This window comes from Equus przewalskii, chromosome 10 (genome assembly GCF_037783145.1).
Source record: "Equus przewalskii isolate Varuska chromosome 10, EquPr2, whole genome shotgun sequence".
Lineage (NCBI taxonomy): Eukaryota > Metazoa > Chordata > Mammalia > Perissodactyla > Equidae > Equus > Equus przewalskii.
This window is the reverse complement of record NC_091840.1, coordinates 50471344-50484143: the sequence shown is the minus strand read 5'-3', so window position 1 is coordinate 50484143 and position 12800 is coordinate 50471344. Positions and strand designations below refer to the sequence as shown.

The 12800-nt window shown below is 51.0% G+C and overlaps 2 protein-coding genes across 2 annotated transcripts; one reads left to right on the top strand and one right to left on the bottom strand.

Moving 5' to 3' along the window:
- Positions 1-6424: 6424 nt before the first annotated feature.
- SHBG (sex hormone binding globulin) lies at positions 6425-9287 on the bottom strand. The gene is given in 12 exon segments (XM_008530353.2): positions 6425-6580; positions 6841-7048; positions 7405-7541; positions 7666-7710; positions 7713-7770; positions 8064-8104; positions 8107-8162; positions 8164-8225; positions 8543-8729; positions 8906-8997; positions 9169-9185; positions 9188-9287. Coding segments are annotated over 12 exon segments (1113 nt in total). The 3' UTR covers positions 6425-6470.
- Positions 9288-10172: 885 nt separating this feature from the next.
- On the top strand, positions 10173-12800 carry SAT2 (spermidine/spermine N1-acetyltransferase family member 2). Its single transcript, XM_008530352.2, has 6 exons — positions 10173-10680; positions 10861-10912; positions 11048-11131; positions 11233-11334; positions 11483-11523; positions 11662-12800. Exons 1-6 carry the CDS (start codon positions 10615-10617, stop codon positions 11827-11829), a joined length of 513 nt encoding a protein of 170 aa, XP_008528574.1. The 5' UTR covers positions 10173-10614; the 3' UTR covers positions 11830-12800.

Genomic DNA, 12800 nt, shown 5'->3' with positions numbered 1-12800 from the left:
ACGGTAAGTCTTTGGCTCTAGTCCTCAACAACTTCCATGTTGACTCTCACCCTCCCCCTCAAACTCCCTCCCTCCAGTCCAGGGCCAGCTTCATTGACTTGGGATATGCTCAGTTGAACAAGGCCGGTGCTCAGAATGGCCTTGTGCTGGGTTTGGCGCTCTACTGTCACCATCTTAAAATTCTTAATAATTTTGTCTTTGAACCTGTGCTTTGAAGTGAAGTCCAATGGGACAATGGAGCATGCATGTGAGTAGAGAAGATGCACACAATAGGCTATTGGTGATGCTCCAAGCACAGAACTCCAGTGGACCCACCATGCGTGGGAGCTCAGTGAGACTCAAAGTGAGTACAAGGTAAGTGTGTTATGTCTACACCTGAATAAGTGAGGGTGCTGACAGCTGAGAGGCCACACTTGCTATTTGAAGCAGAACTTGCTTTGAACATAGACATGAGGCAATGGCCTTCTAGGAAACAAGATGATCGAGGCATCCTGCCATATCCTTTCTTAGTCATGTTACTTCCCCGATTCAGTCACCCACTTCTGCTAGCAGTGATGACATAGAAGGAAATGGAAAGCTGAGGCAACCCATAATTCTCTTCCTTTCAGACCTTCTGTACTCATCAGTAAGCTGAAGGTAGAAAAATGTTAATTTTTCTTTATTTAGAACAATACTAAATAGCAAATAAGAAATACCATGACAAGTTAAGAGAAGAACCGTGGAAGATAGGAACACATTTAGTATTGTAGTACCTTGAATAGCACTCCTTTCTCTGCTTTTTGAACAAAGGATCCTACAATTTCATTTTGCACTGAGTCCTGCAAGTTATGCAGGTGGCTCTGCTTCACTCCCTTCTGCAGCAGACTCTGGATGAATTTCCTCAAAGTACAGTTTTAATTAGGCCACTCCTCAGCTCAAAGGGCTTCAATGGCTCCCCGTCACCTTACAGGATGGAGTCCTGATTCTTCAGTCCAACCTTCAGTGTACTCCACAATCTAGACCCAGCCTGGATCCCCAACCTCCTTTCCCACTAGGCCCTGACTAGTCTTCCCCTGGAGCTGAGCCGGCCACTCCTGGGACAGGCCGTGCTTACTCCTGACTTCACACCTCTGTCCATTTCATTTCCTCATCCTGGAAGACTGCCCACCCCTCAGAGTCCAGCCCCAACTCCTATTCATTCATTCAATGTGTTATCTAATGAGTATTTACTTAGAGCCAGGTGCTATTCTGGTCCCTGTGCTCCTGGGACTCCCTTTCTAATCAAAAATAAAAACCAGCAAACAAATAAAATAATGTATTATTATGCAGAAAAAAATAAAACAGGGTGATGTGCCAGAGAGTGTCTGGATGGTCAGGGATGGCCTTCCTGAGGAGAGGACTTTTCATGTGAGACCTAAGTACCCCAAAGGAGCCATGGGAGATGTAGGAGAAGAGCTTTCTAGGAGGGAAGTGCAAGTGTGGAGGCTGGGCTTCAATGAGGGGAGGCAAATTGATACAGCAAGAGACCTGAGAGGCAGGAAGGGGCCAAATCCTACAGGTCCTTGAAGGCCGAAGGGAGTAGTTTGGATTTTAATCCAAGTATCGCGGAAGCAATTCTAGGATTTTAAGCAGGAGAGTGACATGATTAAATTTAATGAAAATCACCATGGCTGCTGTGTGGAGAGTGGACCACGGGAAGCAAGGAGAGCAGGAGGAGGGCTTTGCAGCAGTCCAGGTAAATGGATGACTTGGCCGAGAGTAGCAGGTTTGCAGATGGAGACTAGAGGACGGGTTCAGGATCTATTTTGGAAGTCAAGTGACATGAACAATGAATATGATAGAAAGAGAAGAATCAAGGCTAATGCCTAGGTTTTTGTCTTGAGCAACTAGGCTGAAAACTCTTGTGTGTATTTATCTTTTCAACCAGACTATAAGGATTTTGAGAGCAGGCCCTTGTCTTAGACTTTCTGTATATCCTCCATATCCAAGCAATCCACAGAGCTATTGAAGACAATGCCTGTTGCTGATTTGGGCTTAAAGATGCAATGGCTCCTTCTGCAAGAAATCTCAGGAAGCAACTTGCCCTTTCGTTGATCAGGCAAGGAGGATCAAAATGGGCCAGACTTGATCTGGAGAGATGAGGCCTGGACCCTGCCCTCAATACACACAGCTTGGCAAATACAGGCCTGGGGATGGCCTCCGGACCGCTGGCTCAGTCTCTGCCCTATACCCCAGCTCACTTGGGATCTTCTGTGCATTTGGGGGTTCTGGGGTAAGGCTGAGATACCTGTTGCTCCCATCCATGCCTTCTTCTCCTGTAGGTGAGGATCAGCATGAGGAAGGCTGGGGAAGAGGGAGCACACTACTAAATGCAGCACTGGGGTTCACGCAGAAATAAGCTAAGGAAGGGGGCAAAGAGACATCACAAACCTCCAACCTCCTCCTGGAACCCAGCCCTCCCTCCAGCATCTCCAGGGAGGAGGAAGGGAATAAGAGTCCCCCACACTCCCTCTCCCATATCCAGAGCCTGTCATAAGGTCTGTGCCCCTTGATACCCCTCCGCACCAAATCCTAGGGACCCAGCCGTCTGGGTTCCAGACAAGATAGGTCTTGGCAGAGACAGGAACAAGGAAAGAAGAGAGCTCCAAAACACACATATGGGGGTAGGGGAAATGGGAGGTTATCATTTAGTGGGCACAGACTTTCAGTTTTGCAAGATGAAGAGTTCTGGAGATGGATGGTGGTGACGGTTGCACAGCGCTGTGAAACTTAATGCCACTGAACTATGCACTTAAAAATGGTTAAGATGCTAAATTTTATGTTATGTGTATTTTATCACAATTAAAAAAAAAAAAAGAGGGGCCGGCCCAGTGACACAGCCGTTAAGTTGGCACATATCACTTCGGCGGCCCAGGGGTTCACCTGTTCAGATCCCAGGTGCAGACCTATGCACCCCTTGGCAAGCCATGCTGTGGCAGGTGCCCCACATATAAAGTAGAAGAAGATGGGCATGGATATTAGCTCAGGGCCAGTCTTCCTCAGCAAAAAGAGAAGGTTGGTGGCAGATGTTAGCTCAGGGCTAATCTTCCTCAAAAGAAAAAGGAAGGAAGGAAGGAAGGGAAGAAAAAGAAAGAAAGAAAGAAAGGAAAGAAAGGAAAGAAAGGAAAGAAAAGAAAGAAAAGAAAGAAAGAAAGAAAGAAAGAAAGAAAGAAAGAAAGAAAGAAAGAAAGAAAGAAACAGAGTTGTTCCTCTGCTGATGAGATCAAGCCCCAACTCCTCAGCAGGACATACAAGGCTTCTTGCCATTTGGCCCAAGGAACCTCCCATGTGCGCTCATTCCTTGTCAGTGAAAGAAAGAAGGAAGGAAGGAAGGAAGGAAGGAAGGAAGGAAGGAAGGAAGAAAGAGAAAGAAAGAAACATAGTTGTTCCTCTGCTGATGAGATCAAGGCAAGAAAGAAAGAGAGAAAGAGAGAAAGGAAGGAAGGAAGGAAGGAAGGAAGGAAGGGAGGGAGGGAGGGAGGGAGGGAGGGAGGGAGGGAGGGAGGGAGGGAGGAAGGAAGGAAGGAAGGAAGGAAGGAAGGAAGGAAGGAAGGAAGGAAGGAAGGAAGAAAAGAAACATAGTTGTTCCTCTGCTGATGAGATCAAGCCCCAACTCCTCAGCAGGACATACAAGGCTTCTTGCCATTTGGCCCAAGGAACCTCCCATCTGCGCTCATTCCTTGTCAGTTTGCCCCTGGTTTGGCCACATCACACACCCTTCCTCATCTTTTACACCCGTCAGGCTCAGACTTACACTTCAAAAACTATGCACAAGGTTAATGATATCAATGAAAGCTCAATATATCTCTCATATATACAGCACTTTCTATATGCCAACCACTGTGCTAGGTATTTGACCTACAATGATGTCATCAAATCCTCACAGCAAGCCCATGAGTAGGGAAACTTCCCCATTTTGTAGATGGGGAAACAAATCCATTTGTTCAAGCTCACATATCCAATAACTCACCTCTTTGATGATCCTTGGTAGAACTTGGAACCACATTCCCTAGCACTTCATAGAGATCTCTAGTCAAGCATTTTACATATCTACCTCTCTCAAGACTCTGGTTCTCCAGGGCCAGGATCAAGCCTTCTTCATCTTTGGAGTCCTTGTGGACTACCTAACACAGTGCTTGGCATACTGTCAGCAGCCAAGTAGTGTCAGTTGAAAGAAAGAAAAATAGAGGGATAGAGAGAGAAGGAGGGGAGGGAGGGAGGGAAGGAGGGAGGGGAAGAGAGAGGCAGTGCATAGGGTGGAGTGAGCGAGTAGAACAGGCCTGGAGGCTGCAGGGTAGGCTGCCAAGCTCCGGAAAGGTTTTTAGGGGTGTGGAAGAGGCAGGGGACATTGGGCAGGCATTGTAGGTGCCCTTGGTGGGGGCCTGGCAGAGTCTGTGTCAAAGCAGTCAGTCTTAATGAAAGAGTGTAGACAACTCTGGATGGTAATCAGGAATCTTGGAATCTAGGGCAGGCTGGAGAAAGAGAGGTTGGGTGCACGGTGTCCTGGACAGGGTAGGGTGGAAGGAGAAGAGAAAAGCCAGCCCCTGGGAGATTCCTCAGGGAAACAAGGTCAGGAAGTTGCCACTCAGCAAAACCCCCTTGGTGGGGACCCAGGTGTGTCCAAGCCCTTTAACCTTTCTCCCCATTGGTTCACACCGGAGGCCCCCACAGGACTGGCTTCTTTTCATTATTCAGGTCTTTGCTCAAGTGACACTGCCTCAGAGAGGTCTCCCCTGACCACTCAGCTAATGTTGCCCCTCGTCTATCACCCTCTATCATATTATAGGATTATATTCCCTTTATAGCACTAACCACTATGTGAAATGATCTTGCTTATTTTTCTTGTCTGTGGGCTGTCTGTCTAGCCACCCCTCCCTCCATACTGTGAGCTTCATTAGAGCAGAGAATGTGTCTATCCTTTTCATCAATGTATCCTCAGTGTCTAAAACAGTGCCTGGTACACAGTAGGCGTTCAGTAAGTATCAGTTGAATAGACATATCCAAGGGGCCCAGACTGACACTCAACATTGCCCAGGAACCAGAGTTGCATTTGGGCTCCTTGGCCACGCTGAGGACTCTCCTACAAAACATTCTGAGTAAGTGGATGTAGCTACAGACCCGGCAAACTCGAGACCGGGAGAGGCCAAGGAGGAGCCTAGGATTTGTGTCTTCTACCCTAGAGATTCCTGGAGCCTCCTGACCCTGGGGTCATTTAGGTCTTGGCTGATCACTGCAGAAGGGGACAGTATGTCCAATGAATAACTCTCCCTGTTGGAGGTTACTGGTTGGAAAATCATTGTAAGAAGCCAGGAGGTGAGGACACTGGGATCTCCATGCAATCTGGAGATAGGGCATGGGTTAACGGTTCTAGAGAGGGATGAGGATGGAGACATGGGGACTTAGGGCTGGAGCCCCACGGCTCCCTAGGGGGCCAAGAGCTTTGGGCTAGACATAAGGATTCCCAAGAGGGCTGAAGACTGGGAGCTTTGAGGTAGAGGCTTGGGGCTTGGGGCTTGGGCTTGAAGGTTTCCCAGTTAACTGGGGGCTGACGCAGGAGGGTACCCCGGGTAAGGGACTGGGGCACCCGGGTTCTCCAGAGGTCTAGGGGCTGAGGGCTGGGTCACCATATTCTTTGAGGGCAGAGATATTCCTGAATCTGTCTGTTCTTCCCAGCTGAGACCAGCAAAAGCCAGTTCTTGTTTAATAGATTAGACAGATCTGTCTGGGAATGCAGCAAGTGGTCCAAGGCTAGAAGAGAGAGAAGCAGCTTTCTTCCTGCGCTCTCCTCCCTTTTTCTTTCTCCCTGCTGCCTCCACCCCTTTTCCCAGCATCCCTGCCCCCAGCTCTCTATGACCCTCTTACGCCCCCTGCTGCTCCTTCCTTGAACCACAGTGGCCAGTCTAAAGCACAACAGAATTCCATCTCTTCCCTTCCCTGCTGACCTGGGCCCAGCCTCAGAGGGAGAAAACTAAAGTCCCAAGGGAGTAAATGCTGGGGGAAGGAGGTGGCCTCTTGGCAGCCAGAAAGTGACCTGTATCGTGTGTGTGTGTGTGTGTGTGTGTGTGTGTACGTGTGTCTGTGGGTGCTGTTGCTAGAATCTCAGCCTGAGAAGTCACCACTTTCTCAGGGGGACTTCCTTGACCCTCAAGACTGGGTTAAGGCCCCTGGTCTCCAAGCTTTCACAATTCCCTGACTGCTCCTTTATGGCGCTTATCAGCTTCCAATTACCCACTTATTTGTTTGTCTGTGATGAATGCCTGCCCCCCCCAGGGGACTGTGAGCACCAAGAGGGCAGGAACCAGGGTTGTTTCTGCTCATCAATACAACCCAGTGCTCGGCACAGTGCCTGGTACATCGCACACGCACAGTAAATATCTGTTGAATAAATGAACGAGTGACGGCCAAAGGGGGTTCTTAGGTGGGGATTTAATAGGTGGTGTCAGGGCCATTGCCTAGGCTCTGAGTCGGATGTCTTGGCTTCTGCTCAGGGCCCGGTCCATGTCCAGCCTCTGGCCTTGTGCCCAGAGGCTGTCCAAGCAAAAGGAAGCAGAAGAGTCCTCTCCTAGAGGGAGGTGGCATGGAGGGGGCATTAGGGCATTAGGGTGGCTTGGATCCAGAAGCTCCGCCCTCTTTTCCAGTTCTCCAACCTAAGTTTTTGAAAGCACTTCATCCTGCTGCCCCCATCCTCTCTCCTCTTGTGGTCTTTTCTTCTTCCCTCCCAGAGGTTTCCTTCCCCTAAAAATGTACCCCTTCCTATCTTTTTCCCTCTCTTTAGTTCTTTCCGACTGTGTACTGAAGAACTTGAACATCACTCTCTCTTACCTGGAAAAGTCCCCAGGAAGAGACACCCCTGCAGCTGGAGCCAGAGGTTGAGTAGGGAGCTAACGCCCAAGGGGAGCAGAACAAGGATCTCCTTCTTCGGCCCCTGGTTCAAGACCACCCTGGACACAGCCAGCTTCAGCTGAAGAGGGAGTCCCAAGACCAGGGGCGGATCCAGCCCTGGCCCCAACCTAGAAGACAGGACCACCTTCTGCAGAGTGTATGGGCCAGGGACATAAGTTGGGGAGGAAAGAATGAACCACATCACTCCTTGTGGCCCCACTCCTAGCTGCCTCAATTCTGCCTCTTAGCCATACTTCTGTCTACTGGTCGTTTCCACCACCTAAATGCTGCCTTAGTTTTCCTGGCTTGACCTTCTAAAACCACATCCACTCCAGGTAAATATACCATCTAAATAAAAGTCTTTTGTTTACTGTGGGCATCTTCAAGATGTGTCCCTGGCCCCCACCCCCACCCTTAAGCCTCCCTAATATTGACATTTTGGAGTCCCCTTTTCTCCCTCCTGCTCCCAGGCTCTACTGAATACAGGCAGAGCCCCCCTCTTACTTGATCTTGGAGGTGAAAGCTGAGCCAAGAAGGATTTTCTGGACTCCCAAGGGCAAGGAAGTGGCTGGAGCCTGCTGCCAGCTGGAGTCCCAGGTCCAGAGAGAAGGCCCAAGTCTCTGCATGAGGCTTGGGAATGTCTGGGGGCAGAAATGATCCTCCTGAGGCCTCAAGGCTGGGATTCATGGGGGGTGGGGCTAGTGGTGGAGGGAGACAGATGAAGGCAGACACGGAGCTGGCTATGGAGGGGGAAACAGCCTTTACCTTGGAAACTGAACTCTGCACAAGTCCCTGGAGGGAAGAATATCTAGGATGGGACTCTACAGCACAGGTTCTGAGGCTAGTGGGGGCAGACGCTGAGGTCTGGGCCTATCAGTCCAGCCAGTTATCCCAGAACAGGCAGCCATCCAAGGCAGGGACCACGTGGAGCCAGTGGCGGGAAGGAAAGATGCAGGGATGTCAGAATCAGGACATCTGACCCAGTCCCAACTTCCCCACTCTCAGTTTATTCCCCTCTGAGAGACACAAGCTTATGGTCTCCTCCGATGCGGCTCTCATCCCATCCCCTCTCCTCAAAAACGTGGACTTAGACCCCCATGGTCACCCAGCCAGCAATGCTTTACAAGCTTTGCTCATGGTTCCTGCCCCTCTGATGCAGTTACCGGCAACTGGAGGTTGGAGGCAGGGAGTAGCAGCCCCCCAGCGCAATCCTCATGATGGGCTGGGGTTTGTTGGCCAGAGGCCCAGAGACCTGTCCAGCACAGCACCTCCTCCCCACCCACGCCCAGCAGCACTGAGTCCCCAAGGATTTTCACATCCACCTGTAGAAGGAGGAGAGAGGCAGAACCAGAGGCCCCTGGGGCCTGCCTCCACCACTTTCTTCAGAGGCAGCCAAGTACAGCAGACAGAACACACATTTGAAGAGTCAGCTAGCATCCTTGGCTCACTCAGGACTGTCACTTATATACTGCTGACTGAACCTCAGAATTCCCGTCTGAAAAAATAGGGACAAGAACAGTAGCTTCCTGGGGGTTTTGTGCAGATTAAATGAGATAACAATGGCAAAGGGATGCCCAGTAAACTTGGTACTGTTCCCCGTCTTCAGATATTTCTCCCCTCAGGACCAGATCTGGCTTTCCTGGTACCACCTCCCATCGTCCTGCCGGGGTCCAGCGCCCACTGTAAGCTGGGCTCGCTGACTGGGCACTTAGATCTCAGACCTGCCATCCCGAAGTCCCAGCCCAAACCAGTCATCCTTTGGGTTGGTATCACCATAGATAATCATTCCTTCTGGATCTCTAGTTCGAGACTCAAAGGAGGAGGAGGTTCTGGAAGGACACAGAAGAAGGACTGTGCATGGGGTGTGCCCTTTGAGGATAAATGTGGGGTGGGGGAAGGTGGAGTTCAGGGAGAGAGAAGGACAGGGAGACAGGGAAAAGAGAAGAGCTGATGGAGACGGGGTAAGGTCAGAGGACTAGGTCAAGGAGCTAGGTCAACCCTATACTATGTGATCTCAGAAAGGTTATAGGTCATGATGGTGACAGGCTTTTGTCCTGGGTCATTGCTGAGGTGCACAGCAGGAGGGTCCTGGGTCCTCTATCAGAAAGAGAAAATAAGCTGGAATAAGGATATGGTAGAGACCGACAGAGGGAGAGGCACTGCTACAAGGCCGGAGGAGGAAAGACAAGAAGAGGGCAGAGGCAAAGAGTAGTTCCTTTAAGCACAGACATGGCTGAGTACCCCATCTCGCTCCTGCAGCTCCTGCACCTGGGTAGGAAGAAATATCTCAGGGCCAGTCCCTGGGGGCTGTGAGGCAGTGGTAGCAGCAGCAGCAGCAGCAGCGGCAGCCACTGAGGCAATGTGGCCAGTGGGCCTCTGCTCTCCATAATCAGCCCTTGTCCTCTGTGTGGCTCAGACAACTCTGAGGAGAATGCATGGGGACAGGCAGCCTTGCACATGGTTGGTGGAGCGTTAAAGGTTGCCTTGAAGGGAGAAGGGGGGCAGGAGACAGAAGTACTGACCCTATAGCCCCTCTGAGGATAAACAGAGTGAGAGACAGAGTTCCTCCCCTATCATCCCCCACTGCCAGCAAGTTTATAAGCTGAGGGAAAGCACCACATTTCCCCTTTCCTCCTCTCCAGCCTGACCTGGCTCCTCCCAGCCTTCTGCCCACCTGGGAAGGCTGCCTTGACAGGCCTGAGGTCTAGAAACAGTCCTGCCCTGCTCCCCAAGTAGCATCCTCCATCAGGACTAGAACTGAAACATGGAATACCAAATACCTAGCTGGGTGACTGTGGGTAAGTCACTCCACCATTGTGCTTCAGTGTCCTTGTCTGTAAAATATGAAAAATAATACCTACTTTATGGGGTTACTGTGAATGAGGATTAAGATAATGTAGGCACAGTGCCTGGTATCTGCTCTGAGCTCCTCTCAGTATTTTCCCAGGCCTCTGAGGCTGGCCTCATAAGGAAGTATTGTCTCTGAGTGTGATTTAGTGGATACTAAAAAGAAACCAGTCCCCTACTCCCAATTATCTTCCCTTATCCATTTTACAAGGCCTAACCATTTACCAATAGAAATTCATCACCCTCTCCCTGACCCATTTTAAAATACAAATGCCCCAAGAGATGTAACACTTTGAACCACTCTAGAGCTGTAGGAAACAGCTCTCAGAGCTGGGGGTTTAGGGCTCCCTCAGGGTCTGGGCGGGCTTGAATGGGTGAGTGAGAGTGAAGGGTAGAGCAGATAATCACTGCATACTTCCGTTAAAGGACCAGGAGGTGACTTTTGAGCCGTGGGGCTTCTCCGATGGAGGCTAGGACCCCAGATGATAACAGCCAGGGAGCCTCAGCAGTTCAGCCTTGACCCTTGCCCAGCCGCTCAGTCACGAGACCCCGCGGTCCCCGGGCAGGGCTGGCGGCGGGGGCCAGGGGGACGGGGAGGCGGGGACGGGCCTACTCTGCAAGCTGATTGGCTGGCGGGTGCGCGCCTGCGGGAGCAGAATTTCGGGGCTACCAGGAGGTGGGGCAGCCCAGCCGGACCCCGAGAGCGTGTTCCGCTGCCCAGCCGGCGACTTCCCTACCACCCCGCTCCCTCGACTTTCCGGAATCCGAGTTTGTAGGCCCTTTAAAGGATCCCAGTTGCCCTTCGCCCGGTCCTGAGGAACGGAAGTGGGGGTTCTGGACTCCGGTCCCAGACGGTGGGGAATCGGGATGGCTTCCGTGCGGATCCGAGAGGCCAAGGAGGGAGACTGTGGAAGTATCCTGAGGCTGATTCGGGTGAAGGCTGCGGGCCGGAAATCAGGGTCTCAAAGGGGGTCAGAACGGCGCGGCCCGAGTCCGGGGGTGGGGGAAGGGAGAGGAAGAGGTGGGAGCAGGGGGAGGGGCACATCCTGGGGTCCTGCTCCGGGAGCAGCGGGGCCCTCCTAGCCTGATCTAGCCTCTGTCCCAACGCCGTAGGAGCTAGCTGAATACGAGAAACTCTCGGATCAGGTGAAGATCACTGAAGAAGGTGAGGCCCAGCACCTGGGTCCTGACGGAGGCTGGGGAGGAAGTGAGGGATGGGCACCCCAGGCAGTAGCTCCAGGCTGGGCACATACCCAGGCCCTCTTTCTCTCTCTCTTTGTCACAACTCCGATCTCTGCAGCCCTGAGAGCAGATGGCTTTGGAGAGAATCCTTTCTATCACTGTTTGGTAGCAGAAATTCTTCCCGCCCCCGGGCAGCCACAGGGTAAGAACATTGGGACTCAGAGGTCCCCTCTCCAGTCTGCCTCAGAAGTCTCTCCGCCAGGTGCCCAGCAGCCTGACCCCTCTTTTTTCTCTCTCTCTCAGGGCCCTGTGTGGTGGGCTATGGACTATATTATTTCATCTACAGCACGTGGACGGGACGCAACGTTTATCTGGAAGACATCTATGTGAAGCCGGAGTATCGGGGTACTGAGAAGAGGCTGAGGCTGGGGTGGGAGAAAAGCAACACATAGACCGGACTGTCATCCCCTGCGTCCTAATCCCAGCCTATGGGCTTTTCTGATCCCCTTCAACTCAAACACTTCTTCTTTTGGCCTTTTTCTCCCCACAACAGGTCAGGGGATTGGTTCCAAAATCATCAGAAAGGTGGCCGAGGTGAGGAGAGGGATGGGACTACAAGCTAGGGCCTGGAAAAACAATGGCATGGTGTGTGGGAGGCTCACCCAGGTTGAATGGAGGATGAGAAAGCTGCTTCCTTTTGGACCCCTGGAAAATGAGTGATGTCTTCCACAGGTGGCCCTGGATAAGGGCTGCTCCCAGTTCCGCTTGGCAGTCCTGGACTGGAACAAGAGGGCCATGGACTTGTACAAGGCCCTAGGAGCCCAAGATCTGACTGAAGCTGAGGGCTGGCACTCCTTTCGCTTTGAAAGGGAGGCCATGAGGGAGTTGGCAGGAAAGTGACGCCATTCCTTGGGGATCTTTCTCTATTTGAGCTTCTCCTTCCCCACCAGCTCAAGCACTCCTCAGAGATTGTTTCCACTGACCAAGGCCTCCCTGAAGAAAGGAGGGTTGGGGTGAATATTGCCGAAGTAAGAAAAAAGCAAAATTAGAGAGGCCCTTCTACCTCCTTGTTGAGGGTGAAAAATAAATGAGAATCACTATATCCTGATGTGGTGTTGGGTAGAGGAGTTGATGACACGGTAAGCTGCAGCCACTTTAGGATCCTTCCTCGGTTTTGTGGTCAGTGGATGTTCCTTCTAGGGGCAAAGGTGGGCCCAAGATGACTTTCGCCTTCATTGGGCCAGAGTCTTGGCTCTGGCCTGTGGAATATAGAGAAAAGAAGAGCAAGGGGCCAGCTTGGCCCATCAGGCTTGTTGGTCACATTTGGGACCCAGAAAAAGGCCTCCAATGTCTGCGCTAAGCATTTAGGATCCCAAGAATGAGGCAGGCCCACCGACTCAACAGATGGAGCAGGCTGCCACCTGGTGGTGGCATTTCAGGTGCACTGGAAAGGACCACTTGCCCCAACTTTTAAAAATCAGCTCAGCTAGCCAGTGCTTTTTCTTTCCCAGAAGTCACAAAGCCTTTATTTTCTGTTCAGCAAAACCAAAGCAGACTTTTAGGATACAAGGAGACGAGAGGGGAAACAGGTTCATTTTCCGCTTTCATAATATTTTATTACACAAATAGCGTGGGTTTGTTCTAGAAAAATTGGAATGGACATATAAAATAAAAATCCGTAGCCTTACTTACATACCTAACATTAGCCCTTTAGTATTGATTCTTCAGATGTTTTCAGTGTACATACATACACCTAATTAGTTAAGTTAGTAGGGATTTATGGGATCACGCTCTTTTGCAACCTGTTCTTTCATTTAACTATATATCAGAAATCTCTTCCCAGACTATTAAACATACATCTATCACTTTCA